Below are 24,250 nucleotides of genomic sequence, written 5' to 3' on the forward strand. Positions count from 1 at the left end.
AGGCTGACAGTAGGCATACAAAAGAAAGTCGTCCCCTCCTGGCAGGATATACCCCGCCTACTGACCCTGAGCAAATCAGTTTTAGCTTAGTCTCAGTAGGAGGCAGACACAAGTCTGGCATTCTCCAGACCTGATCTTTTTTTATTTTATAACTAGGGCTGGTTTTTAGGTTCTTTTCTCCTTTTTAGTTTCTTGTTTTTAGGTGGGGGTTCACGAGCATGATGCTACCTGTTCCCCCATATGCGGCTAAGGGGCATAAAGTATGGACTGTTAACCCCTTCCCGCGAACGGCCAGCGCCTGGGGTTGCACCTTGAGTCCAGGTACCCTTATCTTCCCTGCTCGTCCCGCTGTCTCAGCCTGACGTGATGCAGGTGACTATAGCTGGCTGAAGACATCTTAGGTGAGTGTGGCTGTATACAGGGTGAGTAGATCATTCCCCCCTCCCCCTCTCTACTCTCCCACCACCGCTTTCTATCTATTATGCATGGGTCCTTGCTTGGGGGGGGGGATTTTCATCTGTAGCCTTTATTGGGGAACATGTGTTTTAAGGTGGTGTGTTTTTAACTGCCTCCTTGCAGGCTCAGTAGCTCTTTCGTCTATCCGGGATGCTGGCTGATGCTTTCGTTTTCACCTGCGCTCAGGCAGGCGCGCGGAGAGTGTTGAATAACTAAGACGCGGCCGGGTCCGGCTCTCTTCTCCGCCCGCAGTTGAGCGTGCTGGCCGAGCTCCCGCCCCGTTGCTGCTGGCCAAAGCTTGCTTTGCACGCACACCAGAGGTCACTGATTTACCTTGGTGCATGCGCTTTGGGGGTCATTTTCTTCCTTCTCCAATGGGGTCTGTTCTGGGGCAGAGGCATTCTCTGGGACGCTGCTCAGCAGCCTTGGAGTCCGCCCGATTCATGGCCTTTGCTTCGGGTAATTTGGTTGCCATTCGCCGCTCCATGTGGCTGAAGGCATGGCATGCAGATGCTGCTTCAAAGAAAACAGTTACCTTTCTCCGGTTCCCAGCTCTTTGGGAAAAGACTAGATTAAATTATTTCCGAAGCTACTGGGGGTAAAAGTGACCCGCAGAACAAACCTTTCGGCCCCTTACGGTCCTTTGCATCGGGTCGCCCTCCCAAGCAGGAGCACTCCCAATCTCTGAAAAGCCCCTTCCTGGAAGTCAGACAACAGTCCTAACGGTTTGGCAGCCAAGTCAGGTGACCGTAAGCCTTCCTCCTCCTGAAGGGGCGCCCCCACTCGTGTCCTCTTCTCGGGTGGGAGGTGGTCTGTCTCTTTTTCGGGACGTTTGGCTTGCTAAGGTTCAGGACTCTTGGTACGGGACGTCATGTCAGAGAGTTATCGGATAGAGTTCGCTTCTCTCCCCAGGGATCGTTTCTTCCGATCCCATCCTCCTCGATCCCCTTCTTTGGCGGCGGCCTTCCAGGTCGCTTTAAGTACGCTTCTCGCTCAGGGAGTGATCGTGCCAGTTCCGCCAGGGGAGAGTTTCCTCTATCGTCTCTATTGGGGGACACAGAACCTTGGGTATATGCTGCTGTCTCTAGGAGGTTCGACACTATGGCAACCAAAAAGTCGGCTCCTTTCAGCAGGATATACCAGTCTCCAGGCCACTGAGCAATTCCGTTTTTGCTTAGTGTCTTAAGGAGGTGGACATGGTCTGGAATTCTCCAGAGCAGGTCTCATATTTTTTATTTTTTAGGTTTAGGGAATGTGTTAGTTCTTTATTCCTTTTTATTTCTGTTTTCAGGTGGGGATTTAGGAGCACAATGTTCACTGTTTTCCCATTGCGAGAGGTGGCAGGCATCTTGGATGTACTGTTAACCCCCTCTCGCCATCGGTCAGTTCTTGGGGTTGTACCTCATGGGTCCGGGTCCCCCTACCTCCCTGTTCGCCTCGCTATGAGCTTGGCTTGCCGCAGGTGAAAATGCTGACTGAAGACTCCATGAGGTAAGTTCTTCAGACAAGGTGAGTATATCTCCCTCTCTACAGGTACTGGATGAGCCCTTGCAACCTCTGGAGACTTGTGACCACTCTTATACTATTTTTCTGGGGTCTGCCTGGAGGGTATTGTTCCTTCCTTATTCTCTATATGGAGCCCCCCTTTTTATATGGAAAGGGGCTCTTTTTATTCATGTGGGGAAGTACAGTGGTGCTTTGTCTGTGGTGTTTTTTCCCTGCACTCCGGGCCAGGGATTACTATACGCGCGGCTGCCGGCTTCAGCGGCAGCAGCGCTTTTACTTTCATTTGTCGCGCTGGCCGCCGTCAGCTGGGAAACGGCCAGCGGGTTATCTCCGTCCGCTCCCGTCCTTGTGGACGCACATGTGGTTCGCAGGTGAGCTCGGGGCTGGGAGAGGGCGCCATTACAGGGGCTTCACAATAGTTCAGGTAGCTCCGCCCACCGCCTTGTACTGTTCTCCTACGCGAAAACTCTCTCCTATAAGCGCTCTGTGCGCACAGACAGGAGATTTCTCAGCCCATCGGTGTGCCCTTATTCTAGCCCAGCGCCTTCAGCGGTTCTCTCTGTTTCTGTGTCTCTCTCTCTCCCTCTTGTTCTCCCTCTTCGAACCTGTCGGTCCCTGCACTGGTGGCTCTGCCTTCCCCTCCACTGGCAGGTGGTCACGATGGATGCCAGCCTGTCGAACTTGGTATTTTCAGGGATCAGACTGTTCAAGGCCTCGGCCTCCCCGAGAAGCCTTTCTTTCCATGAACATCCTGGATCTGAGGGCGATATATCTTGTCTGAAGCATTGGGAGTCCCTGCTTCAGGGCCACCCTGTCCGTGTCCAGTCGGACAACGCCACGGCCTTGGCGTACACCAATCGGCAGGGCGGCACTTGCAGCCATGTACGAGGTGACAAAGATCCCCCTTTGGGCGGAACGCGGAGTTCCGGCCATTTCGGTTATTCTCATTCCGGGAGTGCTCAACTGGGAATCTGGTTTCCTCAGTCAGTCCTCAGCCGACCCCGGAGAATGGTCTCCTCTTCCAGAGGTGTTCGCACAGATCTGCGACCTCTGGGGGACATCGGACGTGGATCTCTCTGCGTTTCGACACAACTGGAAGATTCAGACGTTGTGTCAAAGTCCAGGGACCCCCCTTGCTCTGCCGTGGATGCCCTAGTAATTCCGTGGTCAGATTTTTTTCCTGCCCTATCTGTTCCCTCCCCTCCCTCTTCTTCCAGGGTTCGGAGGAAGCTCAAGATGGAAGGAGTTTCCGCCATTCTGGTGGCTCCAGACTGGCCCCGAAGGTCATGGTACGCCGCCATGGTCTAGCTTCTGGACGACTTTCCATTCCGTCTCCCACTTCGTCCAGACCTACTGTCACAGGGTTCACTCTGTCTCCCCTTTTTACAATCGCTGCATTTTACGGCGTGGCGGTAGAGACCGCGGTTCTAAGGGGCCGCGGCTTCTCTTCCCAGGTCATTCGCACCTTGCTCAGGGTTCGCAAGTCCTCCTCTGCGAGGATTTATCACCATACCTGGCGGGCTTACTTTCGTTGGTGCAAAACTCAGACCTTTTTTCTCCAGTTACCGTTTCTGTTTCCCGTCTCCTATCCTTTTTGCAGTCGGGGTTGGAACAAGGACTGACTCTCAGCTCCCTTAAGGGTCAGGTTTCGCCCCTTTCCATTTTCTTCAGCGTCCTCTGGTTTCCAATTCGCATGTCCGGACCTTCCTTCAGGGCGTGGCACACGCTGTCCCCCCTTTACCGGTCCCCTTCTCCCTCTTGGGACTTGAACTTAGTCCTAGATGTTCTCCAGGACGCCCTTTTGAGCCTCTTAGGGAGGTCCCCCTTCGCCTCCTATCCTGGGAGGTGGTTTTTCCTTGGTTATTACTTCCATTAGGAGAGCATCTGAGCTGGCAGCTCTTTCCTGCCGTTCTCCTTTCCTGATAGTTTTTCAGGACAAGGTTGTTGTCCAGCCAGACCCGTCCTTCTTACCTAAGGTCGGTTCGCCTTTTTCATCTCAACGAGGACATTGTCCTTCCGTCCTTTTGTCCAACTCATTCTTATCCAGGGAGCGCTTACTCCACAAATTGTGGTACGGGCTGTTCGGACTTATCTTTCTGTCACCTCTTCCCTCCACCAGTTGGATCTGATGTGCTATTTCGGAAGCTTACCGCTGCATGGGGAAGGTCCCGCTCTTCAGGGTTTTTTGGCTCATTTGACTGCTCGGTGGGAGCATCCTGGGCTCTCCGAAACAAGGCCTCGGCCTCGCAGATCTGTAAAGCGGCCACCTGGGTGTCTTTGCACACTTTTTCGAGCCTTTTACCAGGTTGATATCTTCGCATCGGCTGATGCTAGTCTGGGCCGTAAAGGGTTGCAGGTGGCGGTGGTACACCCAAGGGATGGCTTTGGTATGTCCCAAGGTTCTGTGTCCCCCAATGGAGCTGATAGCGAAAAGGAGATTTTTTAGATTTACCGTAAAATCTCTTTCTTGAAGGATCCATTGGGGGACACAGCTCCCACCCTTTTCTGGGGTTCCTTTTCGGTTATCTGTCCGAGGGAGTGTTCAGTTGATTTCTCTTCTGGTACTCGAACAGTTCGTGTTTTTTTTTTTTTTTCTCCTTTGACCTGTCGGTCTCCTCCTATTGCTCTGGGACTAAAACTGAATTGCTCAGTGGCCTGGAGGTGGGTATATCCTGTTGGGAGGAGCCGACATTTTGGTTGCCATAGTGTCGAACCTCCTAGAGACAGCAGCATATACCCAAGGTTCTGTGTCCCCCAATGGATCCTTCGAGAGAGAGATTTTTTGGTAAGTCTAAAAAATCTCCTTTTTAGGGGGTTCTACTCGAATCTCTTCGTCATCCCCAAGAAGGAGGGCTCTGTCCGTCTAACTCTGGACCTCAAGTTACTCAACCACCATTGCCGCATGGAGTCCCTCCACTCCGTGTTGGCCGTGTTGGTTTCCGTGGACCAAGGGAAGTTTTTAGTCAGTGGAAATCCGGGATGCTTATCTCCACATCGCCATTTTCCCCCTGCCCATCAGAGTTTCCTTCGCTTCGCTGTTCCTGCAGGTCACTTTCTATTCATGGCTCTTCCTTTTGGCCTTGGTACGGCTCCCACGGTTTTAACCAAGGTCATGGAGGCCATTCTTTGGGCCCAGGGGATCTTGGTCTTTCCCTTTCTGATCTTGGTCTTTCCCTTTCTGGACTTATAATCAAAGCCCCATCCCGGTCACAAAATTTGAATAGCCTTCTTCTCAAAGTACAGCCGACGTACCGCTGATGCTGGGCACTTTGAGGGAGGCTTCGTTCGAACCTCTCCGGGACTCCTCTCTTCTCATTCTTTTTGTGGAAGGTCTCCTTTCTCATGGCAGTTACCTCCATTAGGAGGGTCTCTGAGCTGGTGGCTCTTTCCTGTCACTCCCCTTTTTGGTCCTTCATCAGGCAAAGGTAGGTTTTTGGCCTCCCTCCTTTTTGCCCAAGGTGGTTTCCCCTCGTTGTTCCTTCTTTTTGTCCGGCTCCTTCCAATGCTCAGGAGCATTCCCTACGCAGTCTGGACGTTGTTCAGGCTGTCTGGATATCTTTCAGTCACCTCCTCTTTTCAGAAGGGTGACCTTTTCGTGATTCCAGAGGGTAGTCACAAGGGTCTTTCAGCTTCCAAGGCGACCATTTCGCAGTGGATCCATTCTGCCATCTTGGAATCGTACCGTCGCAAAGGTCCCACCTTTTCGGGTGACTGCGCATTCCATGCGTTCCGTTGGGGCTTCTTGGGCGCTCTGCAATAGGGTGTCAGCCCTGCAAGTTTGCAAGGAAGCCACCTGGTCGTCCTTACACACTTTCACTAAATTTTACCAAGTGCACACATTCGCTTCAGCTGACACCAGTCTGGGTCGCAAGGTGTTGCAGGCGGCTGTGGCTCAGTCTTCTGTCTGATTCTGTGTTGGGTATTTTTTCCCACCCCGGGGGACTGCTTTGGTATGTCCCACAGTCTGTGTCCCTCAATTAAACCGATCGAGAAAAGTTGATTTTTTTTTTTATGCTTACCGTAAAATCTTTTTCTCGGAGGTTCCATTGGGGGACACATCACCTACCCATTGTTTGTTGCTAAGGTTCATTTTTATTTTGTCTGGTGCCCTGGGACACCTGCTGGTTTCTTTCTCTGTCTGTTCCCTCCTACTGCTTTGGGACTAAACTGATAAGCTCAGGGTCAGTAGGCTGGGTATATCCTGCCAGGAAGGGCCAACCTTCTTTTATATGCCTAGTGTCGGCAAGATATACCCACGGTCTGTGTCCCCCAATGGATCCTCCGAGTGAGATTTTACGTTAAGCATTAAAAATCTACTTTTTTTCTACAGAACAGGGAGTCTGTTTATTATGCTAAGTATGCTAAGTTGTTTGGGAGGGGTGGAGCATTTAAATTAGATTGGCAGTGCTTTCCCCTACTCCTGTCCCACACATACTTGTCATTGCTATTCTACAGTCAAGTCCCATCCCCCACAGTAATATCTTAGAGCTCTGTGCACTCACAGATGGCTTGTACTGTACCTGGAACCATCAGGGTTGATTGCAAACAGATAAGGTGGCTGGGCAGAGTAGCCAGTGAGTTGGGGAAAAACATCCACAACTGGGAAAGGAGAGAATAGAGAGAGTTAGAAAATGACATATATTTGCAAAAAGTGTATAACTATACATAAACTTCAACTTAGAATGTGATCCTGCAGATTGGAATACCCCTTTAATGACCGATATCTGTGATCATGCTGCTGTCGGTCATTTAACCTTTTAAATGTGTCAATAGTGGCATTTAAAAGTACAAATTGATGCTGACTGGTTTCAGGTGACTAATTGCCACCCCTCCAACTCTAGTTAATAAGGAGATCGAAGGACTTCTAAAGGCCTCCCTGCCACCCATAAGCAATCCAAAGAGAGCTTATAACAGTCCCTATGGGGACCTAAAAAGTTCGAATCCCCCCCCCCCCCCCTCTTTTTCCCAAAATAAAACAAAACCTAAATTTGGTATCATTGTAATTGTATTGCCCTACAGACTGAAGATAATATGTAAATTTTAGGGTAAAATGCACCGCACAGTCTGACCCCACAAATATTTATTTGGTTTTGCGGTAGACTTTTGTGGTAATAGGAGTACTGCATTTGAAAATATAATTTCTCTATCGGCTCCATTGGGGGACACAGATCATGGGTGTATGCTGCTGTCTCTAGTGGGTGTGACACTATGGTAATAAAAAAAGTCGGCTCCTCCCAGCAGGAAATATACCCGCCTTCAGGACCTGAGGTAATCAGTTTTAGTGTCTTGCAGGAGGTGGACATGGTCTGGAATTCTCCAGACCAGGTCTTCTGATTTTTTGTTTTCCTAGTATAGGGACGTGTTAGTTTTTTATTCCTTTTGTTTTCTGTTTTCAGGTGGGGACTCAGGGACTCGGTTTCCCCATTGCGAGTTAGGGGGCACAGACATTGCGTATATGCGCTGTTAACCCCCTCTTGCCAACGGTCAGTGCCTGGGTGGTACCTTGTGGGTCCAGGTCCCCCTATTTCTCTGCTCGCCTCGCTCGCGCATAGCAACTAGGCATGATGCAGGGACAAAAAGCTGACAGAAAACTTCACAAAAGTCTCCATTAGGTAAGTTTCTTCTGACTGAGGTGAGTACATTTCCCTTTCTCCCCTAGGTGCAAGGACTTGCAACCTCTGGAGACCCTCAGTTTTTGCCCACCTTTTCAAGTTTATGGGGCTGGCTGGTACTGGGGTGAGCAGTGGCATCTTTGGGGCATAATTTCTTTATTACACTGTGTGTAAGTGTGTTTACTTTCCTCACTGTGTGTGACTGAGTTTTACTATGCGGCTGTGCAGCAGCGCCTTATATGCGGCTGACAGCCGCGGTGCTTTTACTGGCCGAGCGCACGGAGCGCCGGCTTACTTTCATTTTCTCCGGCAGCTGCTTCCGGTGTGTATGCCTCCCGCTTACTTCCCCCGAGCGCAAATGTGCTGACATGTGTGCTCGGGACAGGGAGCGGGCGCCATTACTCCTACGTCCCCGACTTGTACTTAGCTCCGCCCCCAGGGGCCGGAACTCTCGGGAGGCGCTTCCTTGCATTGTGTGTGGGGAATTATACTGTCGGGCGCGTGAAGCGCCGTCTTACTTCACTCCGGCAGCTGCTTCCGGTGTGTATGCCTCCCGCTTACTTCCCCCGAGCGCATATGTGCTGACATGTGTGCTCGGGACAGGGAGCGGGCGCCATTACTCCTACGTCCCCGACTTGTACTTAGCTCCGCCCCCAGGGGCCGGAACTCTCGGGAGGCGCTTCCTTGCATTGTGTGTGGGGAATTATACTGTCGGGCGCGTGAAGCGCCGTCTTACTTCACTTCGGCAGCTGACCGCTGCTGGGGGGGGGATGTGTGGCGCCCGCTTGCATGTGCATATGCGGCTAGCATGTGCGCTTGGGGCAAGGGGCGGGCACCATTACTCTTGTTCTTCTTGGCGGCCGGGGCGCTGTAGCTCCGCCCACAGGGCCGCCGGAGCTTACTGGAGGTGCGCATCGCCCTCCAATCAGCGCTGTGCGCGCGATTCAGGTGGCGGGGCCAATTGGCAGTGCCCCTGCTCTGGGAATGCCCCTCTCAGGGGTTAACTCTTTACTGACATAGTGGACGCTATTCTGCCCTCTCTCTAAACTGACAACTAGACTGCTAGTCTCTATTTTGTCTCTATAACATATTATTCCTAAAATGCCCACTGACTCTGCCTGCTTCACTGCTCCCCCAGACCCCCCAGTTTCCCCGGATGTTACAATTCCGGTCCCAGTATATGGCTGACTTGATTCAAGTCCCCCTTGTGGGGGCTGAGGCCTCACGTGACATGGTGTCTACCTGGAAGAGGTCTGCCCTGCGCCGGCCCTCTGGTGGGTCCCGCTCCTCTTTTACACAAGCCTCACACTCTCACGAAGCGTACTAGGGGTGTTTTGTCTGACTTTTACATTGAGTCTCCAGGTATACGTGGGCGTCCCTCCGTGGGTCTCTCCTCCCCGTGTCATCTGTTCAGACGTTGCTCCTCCAGAGGATGTTTCCGGAACCGCCGCTCTGCCCCGCCAGAGCCGCGTACCCGGTCAGGGTCGCCCCCCTCCAGGGCTGCCTCTATGCGTTCACTTTCTCCTGGTGAACTGGCGGATGAGGCTCCTGAATCGGCATCTGACTCAGAGGGCCGCTCGGATATAGTTGAAACGGTGAACTCATTGGTTGCGACCATATGAGACTCCTTTCACTTAGAGGACCCAGGATCTTCGGACGTTACTCCTGAAGTATCCTTTCATCGTGCTCAACCCAGCACCTCAAGGGTTCAGCTCTCACGCTGAACTTCACATCCTTCTGGAATCTGCATGCAAACATCCGGACAAGAGGTTCACGGGAATGAAGAGGGTTCAAGTGTGTTACCCATTCGCTAAGGACCTTGCTTCTAAGGTGGTTTCCCCTCTCTCAATGGTTCCACCAATTTCCTGCCTCTCTAGGCTACTACACTGCCGCTGGAAGAGGCAGCTGCCTTCAAGGACTCGACGGACCAGACGGTGGAGTCCTTGGCGGAGTTTGCCTCGGACACAGCAGGCTCTGGCTCCGAGGCCCTATTGTTGTGGTGTCCACAACTCAGTCTGGGTATCCTGGCGGGATTTCCCCCGGAGGGTCTATCTTGCTTTGGTTCTCCAATGCTGGGGTATTCTGTGCACAGCTTCCATGCAGTCAGTGGTGCTGCCTTTGCTGTGGGTCTCTTAGCGGCCCTCCGCCGCCCCATGTGGCTTAGGGCATGGGATGTGGATGCCGCCTCCAAAAAGGTCTCTTACCGGGTTGCCTTTTACTGGTACCCGTCTCTTGACAAGTGCCTTCACGAGATTATCTCTGTGGCGATGGGGGTAAAAGTTACTGGTTGCCTCAAAATAAGGCTTGCTTTTCTTCCCAGGGGAAGTCCTCTTCCTTTTGGTCCTTTCGGACCTTTGGCTCCAATAAGGGGTCTCGGCAGGCACCTTCGCGGGACAAGAGGTCCCCCTCATTCCGGGCACGTTCGTCTTGGAAGTCGGACACCAACCATTCTGACCAAATCGGGTAACCGCAATCCCACTTCCACCACCCGCAGGTTTTTCTCGGGTGGGAGGTAGTCTCTTACTTTTTCGAGACATCTGGACCACACACATTTAGGAAGTCCCAAACACCCCGGTTTCCTCCTCCGGGAAGCAGTTTCAGGAGGCCCTCTAGTCCCTACCCAGGGAGTCATTGTCCCCACTCCTACAGGGGAATATTTGCGGGGCTTATTATTCCACCTTTTTTTGTGGTCTCCCAGGAAAGGCGGTTCTGTACGTACGATTCTTGGCCTCAAGTGTCTCACCGCCATCTTCTCTGCCACTTCCGTGGCATCCAGGGCACAAGAGGAGTTTCTTCCTCGGTGGGCATCAAGGATGCCTACCTTCATATTCCTATATTTCCCGGCCATCTGCGGTTCCTCCGCCTTCCGGTTCCGAAGGGGCTTTTTCATTTCATAGCCTACCCTTTGGTCTGGCCACTGCTCATCGGGTCTTTGCCTTGATCCTTGCACCAGTTATAGTCCTGTTGCGATCGTGCGGAGTCTCGGTGATTCCTTACATGGACGACCTTCTCATCAAGGCTCTCATCAGAGTCCAGACTCTAGAGACTGTGGATCTTACACTCCAGACCCTGAATCGCTTCGGGTGGATGTTCAGCCAAGACGAGTCGGTTCTCTCTCTCACCCAGTCTCTGATCTTCTGGGACCTCACTTCCACGGTCCCTGGACGGATTTGTCTTCCGCCGGACAACCGTCTGACGCTCCTGTCTTGTGTCCACGCTCTCCGGGCCACGGCCTCGGTTTCCATCCAAATTCGTATGGAAGTCTTGGGTCAGATGGTAGCAGCCATGGAGACCGTACCCTTTGCCCAGTTTTCATTACGGTCCCCTTCAACTGGCGGTTCTCTCTCTATGGGACAGATCTCCTCTGTCTCTTGATCACAAGGTTGCTCTCCCTCGTCGGATCTGTCAGTCTCTGCTCTGGTGGCTCCATTGCCCCCTTCTTCAGGGGTGACCATTCCTTCCCTACACGGGCAGGTAGTCACTACAGATGCCACTCTGTCGGGCTGGGACGGCATGTTCAGGGATTGGTCGGTTCAGGACCTCTGGCCTCTCCAGGTAGCCCTTCTTCCAATACACATTCTGGACCTGGTGGCGATTCTTCTTTGTCTTCTTCATGGGGGGTCCCATCTTCTGTCCCGTTCTGTCCCCATCCAGTCGGACAACACCTTGACATCAGTCTGCACGGCGGCGCTCGCTGTTCGGCAGCATTGCCGAGGTGTCAGATTCTCCTCTGGATGGAAAGTATGTTTCCGGCCTTTTTCGGCCGTTCCTTCCGGGTGTGCTCACTGGGAAGCGGACTTCCTCAGACGACCCCAGCGAGTGGTCTCTACATCCAGTAGTCTTCGCGCAGATCTACGACCTCTGGGGCATTCTTGACGGAGACCCTTTCGTGTCCGGCACAATCGGAAGATTCTTTCATTTGTGTCGAGGTCCCGGGACCCCCTGGCTCTAGCCGTGGCTGCCATTGGGATTCCTTGGGCGCGGTTTCCCCTGCCCTCTCTGTTTTCTCTCCTTGCTCTCCTTCCCAGGGTTCTGAGGAAGCTCAAAACAGAGGACGTCCCCGCCATTCTGATAGCTCCAGATTGGCCCCGAAAGTCGTGGTACGCCGACGTAGTCTGGCTCCTGGACGACGCTTCACTGCGCCCTCCGCTACGTCCGGACCTGCTCTTTTAGGGTCCTCTTTGCCTCCCCAAATTACAGTTGCTGCATTTGACGGCGTGGCGGTTGGGACCGCTGTTTTGAGGGCCCGCGGATTCTTTTCCCAAGTCATTCACACCATGCTCAGGGCTCGTAAGCCCTCCTCCGCAAGTATTTACCACCGTACTTGGCGCTCTTATTTTTGTTGGTGTGAAGCTCAGGACTTATCTCCTGTAACCTTCTCGGTTTCCCGTCTTCTCTCCTTTTTGCAGTCGGGTTGGAACTGGGGTTGTCTCTCAGTTCCCTTAAAGATCAGGTTTCGGTCCTTTCTGTTTTTTTCCAGCGGCATCTGGCTTCTAATTCTCATGTCCGGACCTTCCTTCAAGGAGTGGCGCTTTCTGTTTCCTCCTTATCGGTCACCCTCTCCCCCTTGGGGCTTGACTCTGGTTCTGAGTGCCCTCCAGGGTAAACCCTTTGAGCCCTTAGAGCGGCGCTTCTTGTTGCCATCACCTCCATCCGGAGGGTGTCTTAATTGGCAGCTCTCCCCTGCTGTTCTCAGTTTCTGGTGATCCACCAGGACAAGGTTGTTTTCCGGCCAGATCCTTCCTTTTTGCCTAGGGTGTTTTCGGCCTTTCCTCTCAATGAGGACATTGTCCTCCTGTCTTGCTCCTTCTCATCCTGAGGAGCGCCTACTACACTAGCGGGATGCAGTCCGGGCTGTTCGGTCTTATCTCTGCATCACTTCTTCGTTTCGTCAGTGTGATTCCTTTTTCGTCCTTACAGAAGGTCGTCGTAAGGGACAATCTGCTTCCAAGGCCACCTTTTCTTGGTGGATTCGGTCCGCCATTTCGGAGCCTCGCTGTAAGGGGAAGATTCCTCCTTTCAGGGTTGTGGCTCATTCTACCCGTTTCTGTTGGGGCATTCTGGGCTCTCCAGAATAGAGCTTCGGCCTCGCAGATTTGCAAGGCGGCTACCTGGTCGTTTTTGTTTTTTTTGCACACTTCTCGAGTTTCTGCAGAGTTCATACCTTCGCATCGGCTGATGCTAGTCTCGGCCGTATAGTGTTGCAGGCGGCAGTGGAACGGCCGTCTGCATGACTGCTTATCTGCCCACCCAAGGGACGGCTTTGGTACGTCCCACGGTCTGTGTCCCCCCAATGGAGCCGATAGAGAAAAGGAGATTTTTGTTTACTTACCGTAAAATCTCTTTCTCGAAGGATCCATTGGGGGACACAGCTCCCGCCCTCCTTTGGGGTTTCCTTTGATTCTCTGTCCGAGGGTGTGTTCAGTTATGTTTTTTTCTTCTGGTTCTCGGACAGTTTGGGTTTCCTTTGACCTGTTGGTCCTCTCCTATTGCTCTGGAACTAAAACTGATTACCTCAGGGCCTGAAGGCGGGTATATCCTGCTGGCAGGAGCCAACTTTTTTTATTACCATAGTGTCACACCTCCTAGAGACAGCAGCATACACCCACGGTCTGTGTCCCCCAATGGATCCTTCGAGAAAGAGATTTTACGGTAAGTAAACAAAAATCTCCTTATAATGTTCATGAATCTATATCTATATATGAATGACAATAAGGAAAAAATTATTACAAATGGCAGAAAAATAAAGAGAACGTTAATTTCATGGTAAGGTGCACCGCGTAATTTGACCCCACCTATATTTTTTCTTTGGTTTCACAATAGAATTTTGTGGTAAAATGAGTGGTCCCACACAAAAAATGAAAAGAAAAAACATAAATGAGAATTGGCTGCGTTCTGAAAGAGTTATAACCTTTTATATGTGGGTGTTTTAATAAACCAACCTACATTCTGGATTTTTTTTTTGCGTTATAGATGACTTTACAGAAGATCTTTTAAGTCAACATGATGAAGAGGTTGTTAAAATGAAAATGCTGTATGACAAATGCCAGATAATTCTGGATGCAGTGGCGAAGTGGGAAACTAGCTGGACCCAGTTTGTTATATTAGAGGTGAGGTATATTACGTCAACTTTCTTATCAAAATGTTTTGCAGCTCACTGACGCACACAAAAGTCACTATGTAGGCAACTAAGGTAAAGTTTAACATTTCAGAAAAAAAATTGTGCTCGTTACAAAAATTGATTTTTATGAATATAAAGCATCCATAGCTGGGAACAAAGGTATTCCTGAATAATGCTTCTGAAGCCCTGGTGCAATGCACTTTTAACTTTGCTGACAGTTACTGCTTCTAATCTGAACTACTTATATTCAGTTTTAACAGTTGACGAGACAGACTGCACCTACAGCATCTCTTAAAGGGGTACTCCGGTTCTTAGACATCTTATCCTGTATCCAAAGGATAGGGGATAAGATGCCTGACCGCGGGAGTCCCGCCGCTGGGGACCCCCGTGATCTTGCACGCGGCACCCCGTTTGTAAATATATAATTTATTTATTTATTTTATTTAACATGACTATCAAACTGATTACACGAACAATATACCTTCAGTATAATAGCTGCCCCACTTCCAGGCTTATTAAGGTACAAAAAAGAACAAGAACATAACCCCTTTTTTGTTCATATGTATAACTAGTGACGTGCTTGGCTCAGATGAGTAGCTAAGCCATCCCACCTTTTCTGTCTCTGCGTCAGCCTTTAAAGGGGTTATCCAGGAATAGAAACACAAAGCTATCTTTTTTCAAAAATTGTGCCAAGTGTGCAGTATAAACAGCGTAGCTTCTTTCACTTCAATGGACCTGAGAGTGATATTATACACAACCAGAGGACAGGAGCGGCGCTGTTTTTAATTTTATATATATATATATATATATCGGCTTTGTTTCGCTATCCAGAATTACCCCTTTAATGAACAACGGGCTGGCTTAGCTGTTAAACCAAGCAAAACAGACATCCCTTCAAACACATTACTAGTTACCTGCTATAACACAGGATTGTGCCCCCTTTCTGTGTTGGAATGAACCCAGAAATCGAGCAATTCCGATAGCTGGACATAAGGATATTAGTAAGTGTAATATACATTAATATCAGACCCACAAAAACTACTTATCATGCTGAACACCACCTTTAAACATTAGGTAATTTTCTGATCCCTCTTCTTTTTTTTTTTTTTTTTAATATGTGGAGGTGGAAATTGACACATAACTTGACAAATGTGTATTAATACTTCTGTCATTTCTTTCAGAAAAAGGCAATGGATCCCAACAGATTCTCTAATAGAGGAGGAACATTGCTTAAGGAGGAGAAAGAGCGTGCAAAACTTCAGAAATTGCTATCTAAGGTAACTAGCACATGTTGCACAAAATTTTATGGATTATGAAAGTTTCCGAAGAATTAAAGCCTTTATATTGCTTTCTACTGTTAGCTAGAGGAAGATCTGAAGTCCCGGATAGATCTGTGGGAGGCTGAGCAAGGTTGTCCATTTTTAATTAAAGGCAATAAATTTATGGATTATGTTGCTAGTCAGTGGGACATGCTAAAGCAGCAAAAGGAGCGAGAGAAACAAGATCGGGTGAGTTCCTGCACATAGTCCAATGCTTTATACTTTCCTGCCTCACCATTTACTATAAACGGTTTAACATTTCTTACAGACGCAAAAGAAAGAAGAGACAACACCCTTTAAAACGCCGATCAAGAGGCCTGCTGGACTGTGCTCACAGGGTACACCAAGTAGCAAAAATAGAAAGGCGAGTACGCTAAATTGTTTGCCACTACATTAGGTGTAAATTTATTTCCACTTGGCCCAACCTAAATATTTAGGTTGTAATACTTGATCTTTCACCCCATTGTATTGATTCCAAACTACATGTTCTTCACATGAGTACTTTCACTTACTCCTCCATAAATTTTTTTAATTGGTTTTACACTAATAAAAAGGAATACATATTTAGTGGTTACAGCTCAGGGAGCATCTCTTTATTTTTGGGGTAAATGCAGGAAGACACAGGTTATCCTCAAATTCTTCCCTTTATAGTAATATCGTACATTATGTGGTGTACACATTTAGGGTCTCTAGCACTATGATAATACTTTGGTGATAACTGTTATTTTAATATGTTTCCTTGAATTATTTGCAGCTCAATGGAACAACAAATTCAACCATGTCTCGCACAAATATAACACATTCCAGTGGAAGTCAAACAGGAAAAGTACCGCTTGCCACAATTAAGGTAACAAAAATGTTGTGTGGTAAACTTATATAAATTTGCTTGAGGGCTATGCAACTAAATAAATAACTTTGTAAGTATTAACAGGTTTTCCACAATGACTAAACTTTGATAATTCTTGTGAGAAAGCTATGGTCACCTTAAGAAAGTATTGTTAACCTTTATAAATTGGTTTCTTTTATTTTTAGAAAGTTCTGTGCTTTAGTCTTAATTCTGTTTCTAGAGGATTCTAAATTTGTTAGTACATGAGGCAAAAAAAGTTTACTTGCACTCTGTATCCTGTCCTAAGGTGTATGGCTGTCAGTCAAGGCTAGTGTAAGAACCTAACATACAAGTTGAGCCAATATGGGTGAAGATATATGCATTGCATCGTTGAAAATACCATACTTAAAATTTATAGTGTTTAGAAAACATTCAACTCTGTGATTAGACCATCAAATCTATTCCATTAAAGCAATTGATATGACCAGTGTACTAAAATTGGTGATTGTAAGCTTCTGGTGCCACTGAGAGATACATAACCCATGGTTCCCAGATGTGATTAAATCTCGGTGCAGTTTTTAGTCTGATTAATGGCACAATTGACACAACTATAAAAGATTCAATGCATGGCAAATCTATTATAAATAAACTTTCAGACCCCCATAAAACCAAAGAATTGTATCTAGCCATCTACCCTTTTGCATGTGGTGGCATTGATTTGCTCAGTAGGGTGCTTTCTGTGTGTCCAGACCAAAGCCCAGGCAAGATCTGACTGATGGCATAATTTTCAGAAAGGCACCGAATTAAGACACAATGATTTCAAGTAATGTGTATGCTTCTAGATTTCCCCCTTGGCCATTTGGGTACTTTGTCAGTACGTGTCATGTGAAACTCTAGAAAGGAAGAAAAAAGGACTGTCTGGGATATTGGTATTAAAGTATTATCCCCCAGCTCACTGATTCAGTTTTATAAAGATTACCTATTGGCTGCTGTCATTTGTAGCCTTCCATACACTGTTATTTTGTGCCCTACACATGGTGATGAAACAGTTTCCAGTAAATTGCCTATTATGTGCCAGCCCTTTACTCTCAGCAATGGTAAAGTCATTGAGCCAGTGTAATGATGTAGTTTGCTTTGCAGACTCCTATGAAAACTAGAGATACCCCTGTGAGAACTCCATTGCAGGACAGTAACAAACAAGCAGTGGCATTCTCCGGCCAGCCTGGCAGCTATTCAGAGTTTAAGGTAAATGCATGCTTTTATTTAAAGCTACTTTCTGGACAAAACCAGTTTTTTTTGTTTTTGAGCTCTCCACATCCACAAAGAGAAAAAAAAAAAAAAATATATATATATATATATATATATATATATATATATATATATATATATATATATATTTTTTTTTATTTCCATTTGTTCCAGTTCTTTTCTAATCTCTTGTATACCTTCCTTCCTTTGCATCCTATTACTTCAAATTTCTTGACTCTATCCACCAATTTTAACCATTTCACAAACTGTGGGGGAGAACCATACCCTTAGTATTATCAGTCAGGCCAGCCCCAAAAGTTTTGATAAAATCTCTGTACTCAACCTCTTCCAGCTCAATATTTAAGATGAGTGCTCGACCACAGAATCGCAACTGAAAAGTCTCTCTTCACCTTTTAAAGTACTTTTTGTCAAACATTTTGTAGTTTCTCATACTCAAGGAGCATATGAACTAATCCTGCCTTCTCTTTCGGACACCTTGGGCATCTAGTGTCTCTCCTCAAACCCATTTTACCCAGTGACAAACAAGATTTTGTGATTTTTAACTGAAGCCTTTGAGATATAATTAACCACCGCATTCCAGTCCTCTATAGCAGTGGTTCTTAACCTGGGTTCGATCGAACCCCAGGGGTTCGGTGAGTCAGGCTCGGGGGTTCGGCGGGGGAGGCCCACCTGGTGTTTTTGCCTCGGCACATCCCCGTGTTCCGAAAGATGCTTTCGGAACACAGGGACGCCTCTGTTAAGTCCCTACGGCCCCGCGTTTACTTAAAAAATGCGGGGACCGTCGGAAACTAGCGCACGCAGGGACGTCACTCACGTCCCATGCATGCGCCCATGGCAACGGAGCTTGGAAAAGAAGCAAGAAGGACGCGTGCTGGCAGTTGGTAAGTGTTGTCGGTGTTCCGTCCAGTGATCCTCCGGTCCTGCTATGGCCGGACCCGAGGAGCGGTGGTCGGAACACTGAAGTGGGGCAGTACACGGGCATACAGCCTCAAGCCATACTGTATGGCTGGAGGCTGTATGTCTGTAGGGGAACATACTGCACATAATGTGGGGGGGAACTATACTGCCAATGTAATGTGGGGGACTATACTGCCAGCCTAATGTGGGGGACTATATTGCACCTAATGTGGGGGAACATACTGCCAGCCTAATGTGGGGGACAATATTGCACCTAATGTGGGGGAACATACTGCCGGCCTAATGTGGGGGGGACTATATTGCACCTAATGTGGGGGGACTATATTGCACCTAATGTGGGGGAACATACGACCAGCCTAATATAGCAGACTATATTGCACCTAATGTGGGGGAACATACTGCCAGCTTAATGTGGGGGACTATATTGCACCTAATGTGGGGGGACTATATTGCATCTCATGTGGGGGGACTATATTGCACCTAATGTGGGGGAACATACTGCCAGCTTAATGTGGGGGACTATATTGCACCTAATGTGGGGGAACATACTGCCAGCCTAATGTGGGGGGACTATATTGCATCTCATGTGGGGGGACTATATTGCACCTAATGTGGGGGAACATACTGCCAGCTTAATGTGGGGGACTATATTGCACCTAATATGGGGGAACATACTGCCGGCTTAATGTGGGGGACTATATTGCACCTAATGTGGGGGAACATACTGCCGGCTTAATGTGGGGGACTATATTGCACCTAATGGGGGGGGGGGGGACTATATTGCACCTAATGTGAGGGAACATACTGCCAGCTTAATGTGGGGGGACTATATTGCACCTTATGCGGGGGGACATACTGCCGGCCTAATGTGGGGGGACTATATTGCACCTAATGTGGGGGGACTATATTGCACCTAATGTGGGGGAACATACTGCCAGCTTAATGTGGGGGACTATATTGCACCTAATGTGGGGGAACATACTGCCAGCTTAATGTGGGGGACTATATTGCACCTAATGTGGGGGAGCATACTGCCAGCTTAATGTGGGGGACTATATGGCACCCAATGTGGGAGAACATACTGCCAGCTTAATGTGGGGGACTATATTGCACCTAATGTGGGGGGGACTATATTGCACCTAATGTGGGGGGGGGGGGGGGGAACACTGCCTGCCTAATGTGGGGGGAACACTGCCTGCCTAATGTGGGGGGGGAACACTGCCTGCCTAATGTGGGGGGGAACACTGCCTGCCTAATGTGGGGGGGAACACTGCCTGCCTAATGTGGGGGGGAACACTGCCTGCCTAATGTGGGGGGGAACACTGCCTGCCTAATGTGGGGGGGGAACACTACCTGCCTAATGTGGGGGGGAACACTGCCTGCCTAATGTGGGGGGGAACACTGCCTGCCTAATGTGGGGGGGAACACTGCCAGCCTAATGTGGGGGGAACACTGCCTGCCTAATGTGGGGGGGAACACTGCCAACCTAATGTGGGGGGAACACTGCCATTGTTGCGAAAATGACATGAGTGGCACTTGCCAAGGTAAAGCCGCGCATTTCTGAACTGAAAGACAACAGCAGAAGTCACACTGATTTGCAGTAAATATTCATTATGTTTTTGTGTGAAAATCATGTTTTCATGGTTTTGTTAATGGTTTTGATCATTTTGTTTTGTGCACCTATGTATAAATATATACTTAAATATATACCTCCTATGTTTTGAATTTTAAAAAAATTACATTTTATTTTTCCAATTAAGAGGGGTTCGATGAATGCGCATATGAAACTGGTGGGGTTCAGTACCTCCAACAAGGTTAAGAACCACTGCTCTATAGTGATTTCCCCTAATTCTTGTGCCAATTTTTCTCTACTCCTAGGATATTTTTATAAAATCTGACTTTCGATCAATTTCTTGTCAAATTTTCCCACTTTCTTCGCATTTCCCACATACCTTTCTAACATTTCAAACACCACATGACTCCCAATCACCCAATTTTTATTTCTTTATCCTTGTGAAATGCGTTGTGTAATTGCATATATTAGGGCTGCAGCTAACTATTATTTTAATAATTTTTTAGTTGACATTATTTCATTGATCGTAAAAAGAAAGTGGTTCAGCTGATTTAACTTGAAAAATTATGTACAATGGCCACATTAAAACAGTTTCTAGGCAAGTTTGGACTTATTTCTCTTAAAGGAAATCTGTCATCAGAATCACCTGCACTAAACCTGTTACACAGGCTTGTAGTGCGGGTGATCCTGATTAAAACGCTTCTTACCTGGTTAAAAATGGTTCAGCGCTTCTTAAGATATCTATATCTTTAGTTTTCTGTTATTTCCTGGCTTGGGACTCAGTGGGAGGTGTTATCATCATCTCGGACTCGTCTAAACGTCATTCTAGCTGGGCAGAGCGGCCGCCCGGCTCATGAATATTCATGAACTTATCCTCGTAGTCTAACTCCTTTTTCTAGGTCTGGTGGGGAGGGCCGCGCATGCGCCACGTTCCGTACACCCGGAAGTGGCGTTCTCCCCCCCCCCCCCCCGGCTTCACTCTAGCTGCGGCCCAATACAAGTAAGAAGACGGGCTGCATGAGTGAAAAGCCGGGGGGAGAACGCCGCTTCCGGGTGTACGGAACGCGGGGCATGCGCGGCCCTCCCCACCAGACCTAGAAAAAGGAGTTAGACTACGAGGATAAGTTCATGAATATTCATGAGCCGGGCGGCCTCTCTGCCCAGCTAGAATGACGTTTAGCCGAGTCCGAGATGATGATAACACCTCCCACTGAGTCCCAAGCCAGGGAATAACAGAAAACTAAAGATATAGATATCTGAAGAAGCGCTGAACCATTTTTAACCAGGTAAGAAGCGTTTTAATCAGGATCACCCGCACTACAAGCCTGTGTAACAGGTTTAGTGCAGGTGATTCTGATGACAGATTTCCTTGAAGGTTTATTTTGTTTAGTTTTTTGCTTTTTTGTATACAATAAGAAAAGGGGGCTTATTTTTATTGGAGGAGGGGTTTATTTACATTTTAATAAAACAATTTTAGTAATTTTTTTTATTTTTTAGGGTCTATGCAGTCTTCATAGCATGGCCCCCTAGTGTCTGTAGTACAGACTCTAGTACTACAGACACTAGGATGCAATGCTCTGCACATACCCCCATGTGTATAGCAGTGTGCGTGTAGTACCCACACACTGCTATACATATGGGGGTATGTGCAGAGTATTGCACCCTAGTGTCGGTAGAAGACACTAGGGCGCAATGATCTGTACATACCCCCATTTGTGTAGCAGTGTTCAATGGCCTGGGTAACTGTGGCAGCATGAGCCGGGCACATTATACAGCAGACTAAATAACCTACCGCCGGCAGGTGATTTTACAACAGTGATCTGAATGAGGTCCTCCAGGGCAGGCTGAGGCTCCAGAAAACTGCAGAGGCACAAAGTATCGTGCAAACAGACGGCAGAGGTGGGGTAGAGGAGAAGTCTACAGCGCCCCTGATTGGTGAGCTTAGAGGGTCAAGTACTGTTAACTTAGAGGATGCGGCGGCCTCATGACTGCCAGTGCCCACACATTCCCTTTGCAACGACGACAACAAATCCAGTTATTTAATATTATCGATAAAATCTAATAATCGTTGGAGTTCTAGCACATATGCAAATTTGTGATTTTTTTCCCCTATCTGATACAGTGCTTTCGTTTCTTCTCAAGTCAATCATTTCTTTTCCCTCACCAATTGATGTACTTTACATTCACCAAGTTTTTCCGAACCCACATAATCTTAACATTTAAAGGAGATCTGCAGCCGTATATAACTTATTCCCTTTCCGCGGGATAGAGGATAAGTGTTTGATCACGGAGGGTCCGACTGCTGGGACCCCCTGCGATCTCCCATGCGGGGACCCGGCACTGCCACACCTCTGCACGGCTAGTGCTTGTGTCGTCAACCTCAGCTATATGGGAGAGGCGGGGATGCACGAACTCTGCATATCGGCCTCTTCTATACAGATACATGGAGGTGGCGTGTAGGCACAGCTCTCGCAGGCTTCAGTGACGTCGCTTCTGCTGGGGAGCGCCCATTTTCTCCTGCCGGGAGCTCACACAATATGAGCAAGGGAAAAGGTTGGATACAGAGATTTTTAAAGCTCTGAAATTTTTTTTAAGGGCAGGAGGGGTGTTAGTAGTAGTTAGGGAATATAATCTGAGTTAGTTTAGAAAATATGGTTTGATGACATGTACTCTTTAACCCTCTAAGGACACAGCCCATTTTGACCTTAAAGGAGAACTCCGTAATAGGAAAATTATCGTCCATACTGCCGGCAGTAAAAAAAATAAACAGGTACATACCTTCCTTCGCTCCTCCGATAACCGGCTCCGGCCTCCACCGCGATCCTCTTCCTGGTTGCCAGTGGTTGGCGAGTCATACTGCACTCAGCCAATCACCGACCACAGCGAAGTCCCAACTCGGCCAGCGATAGGCTGAGCGGCAGTGTGACGTTTTTGGCCCTGGCACATGTGACCCCATTTTGTAAACTACACCCCTCACGGTATGCAATAAGGGGTGCAGTTAGCATTTACACCCCACTGGCGTTCGACAGATCGTTGGAACAGTGGGCTGTGCAAATGAAAAATTTTATTTTTCATTTTCACGGACCACTGTTCTAAAAATCTGTCAGACAACTGTGGGGTGTAAATGCTCACTGCAACTCTTGTTACATTCGGTGAGGGTTGTAGTCTCCAAAATGGGGTCACATGTGGGGGGAGAGTCCACTGTTCTGGCAGCATGGGGCCTTTGTAAATGATTCAATTCCAGCCAAATTCTCTCTCCAAAAGCCCAGTGGCATTCATTCTCTTCTGAGCTCTGTAGTGCGCCCGCACAGTACTTTACATACACATTTGGGGTATTTCCTTACTCAGACGAAATGGGGTTACAAATTTTTTATTTTTTTTTATTTTTACTATTACCCCTTGTGAAAATGAAAACTTTGGGGTAACACCATCATTTTAGTGATTTTTTTTTTTTTTTTCATTTTCATGTCCAACTTTTCATGTCAAACACCTGTGGGGTGTTAAGGGCTCACTGTACCCCTTGTTACATTCTGTGAGGGGTATAGTTTCCAAAATGGGGTCACATGTTGGTGGTATTTTTTTTGCATTTATGTCAGAACCGCTGTAACGATCAGCCACCCCTGTGCAAATCATAAATTTAGGCCTCAAATGTACATGGTGCGCTCTCAATCCTGAGCCTTATTGTGCGCCCGCAAATCACTTTACGTCCACATATGGGATATTTCCGTACTCAGGAGAAATTGAGTTTAAAATTTTGGGGGTCTTGTTTTCCTTTTTCCTCTTGTGAAAATGAAAAGTATGGGGCACCACCAGCATGTTAGTGTAAAAAATGACTTTTTTACACTAACATGCTGGTGTAGACCCCAGTTTTTCATTTTTTTAAGGGGTAAAAGGAGAGAGAGCCCCACAAAATTTGTAACTCAATTTCTCCCGAGTACGTAAATACCCCATATTTGTTACCATGAAATACAACAGGGCTCCGAGGTGAGAGAGCGCCATTGGGCGTTTGACGCCTAAATTAGGGATTTGCATAGGGGCGGATACGGATGCAAGCGTTACACTTGCCTCTGCTGCCAAAAATACCCTACGCCAGAAATTCCCAAACAAGGTGCCTCCAGCTGTTGCAAATCTCCCAACATGCCTGGACAGTCAATTGCTGTCCGGCATGCCGGGAGTTGTTGTTTTGCAACAGTTGGAGGCTCTGTTTTGGAAACGCATTTTTATTGGGGAGGGGGGTGGGTAATTGTGGAAGGGTGTATATGTAGTGTTTTACCGTTTATTTTTGTGGTAGTACAGTATAGTGTAGTTAGTGTTAAGGGTACATTCACACAGGCGGAGGTTTACAGTGAGTTTGAGTTGTGGTTGAAAATTTGCAGCAGCTCTAACTTGCATTGGGAAACTAGCTGTAAACCCCTGCCCCTGTGAATGTACCCTGTACATTGACATTGCAAAACTCCAGCTTTTGCAAAACTACAATTCTAAACATGAATCATGAACTGGCAGACTGTGCATGCTGGGAGTTGTAGTTTTGCTACAGCTGGAGGCATACTGGTGGGAAAACACTGAATTAGGTAACTAACTGTGTTTATCCACCAGTGTGCCTCCAGCTGTTGCAAAACTACAACTCCCAGCATGTGCTGACAGCTGCTT

At 48.0% G+C, this 24,250-nt stretch overlaps 1 protein-coding gene across 8 annotated transcripts in view; it reads left to right on the top strand.

Moving 5' to 3' along the window:
• The window catches only part of LOC130364991 (protein regulator of cytokinesis 1-like), an 82,677-nt gene that overhangs the window by 49,876 nt on the left and 8,551 nt on the right, over positions 1-24,250 (top strand). For 7 of the 8 annotated variants that reach the window (XM_056568829.1, XM_056568833.1, XM_056568831.1 and 4 more), the window contains 6 exons: positions 13,548-13,684; positions 14,877-14,972; positions 15,057-15,203; positions 15,283-15,378; positions 15,769-15,861; positions 16,981-17,085. In XM_056568829.1, the coding sequence (XP_056424804.1) occupies positions 13,548-13,684; positions 14,877-14,972; positions 15,057-15,203; positions 15,283-15,378; positions 15,769-15,861; positions 16,981-17,085 (674 nt within the window). The remainder of the gene's footprint in view (positions 1-13,547; positions 13,685-14,876; positions 14,973-15,056; positions 15,204-15,282; positions 15,379-15,768; positions 15,862-16,980; positions 17,086-24,250) is intronic. The other variant, XM_056568828.1, reaches the window with a different exon arrangement.

This window comes from Hyla sarda, chromosome 1 (assembly GCF_029499605.1).
Source record: "Hyla sarda isolate aHylSar1 chromosome 1, aHylSar1.hap1, whole genome shotgun sequence".
In the NCBI taxonomy this organism is placed as follows: domain Eukaryota; kingdom Metazoa; phylum Chordata; class Amphibia; order Anura; family Hylidae; genus Hyla; species Hyla sarda.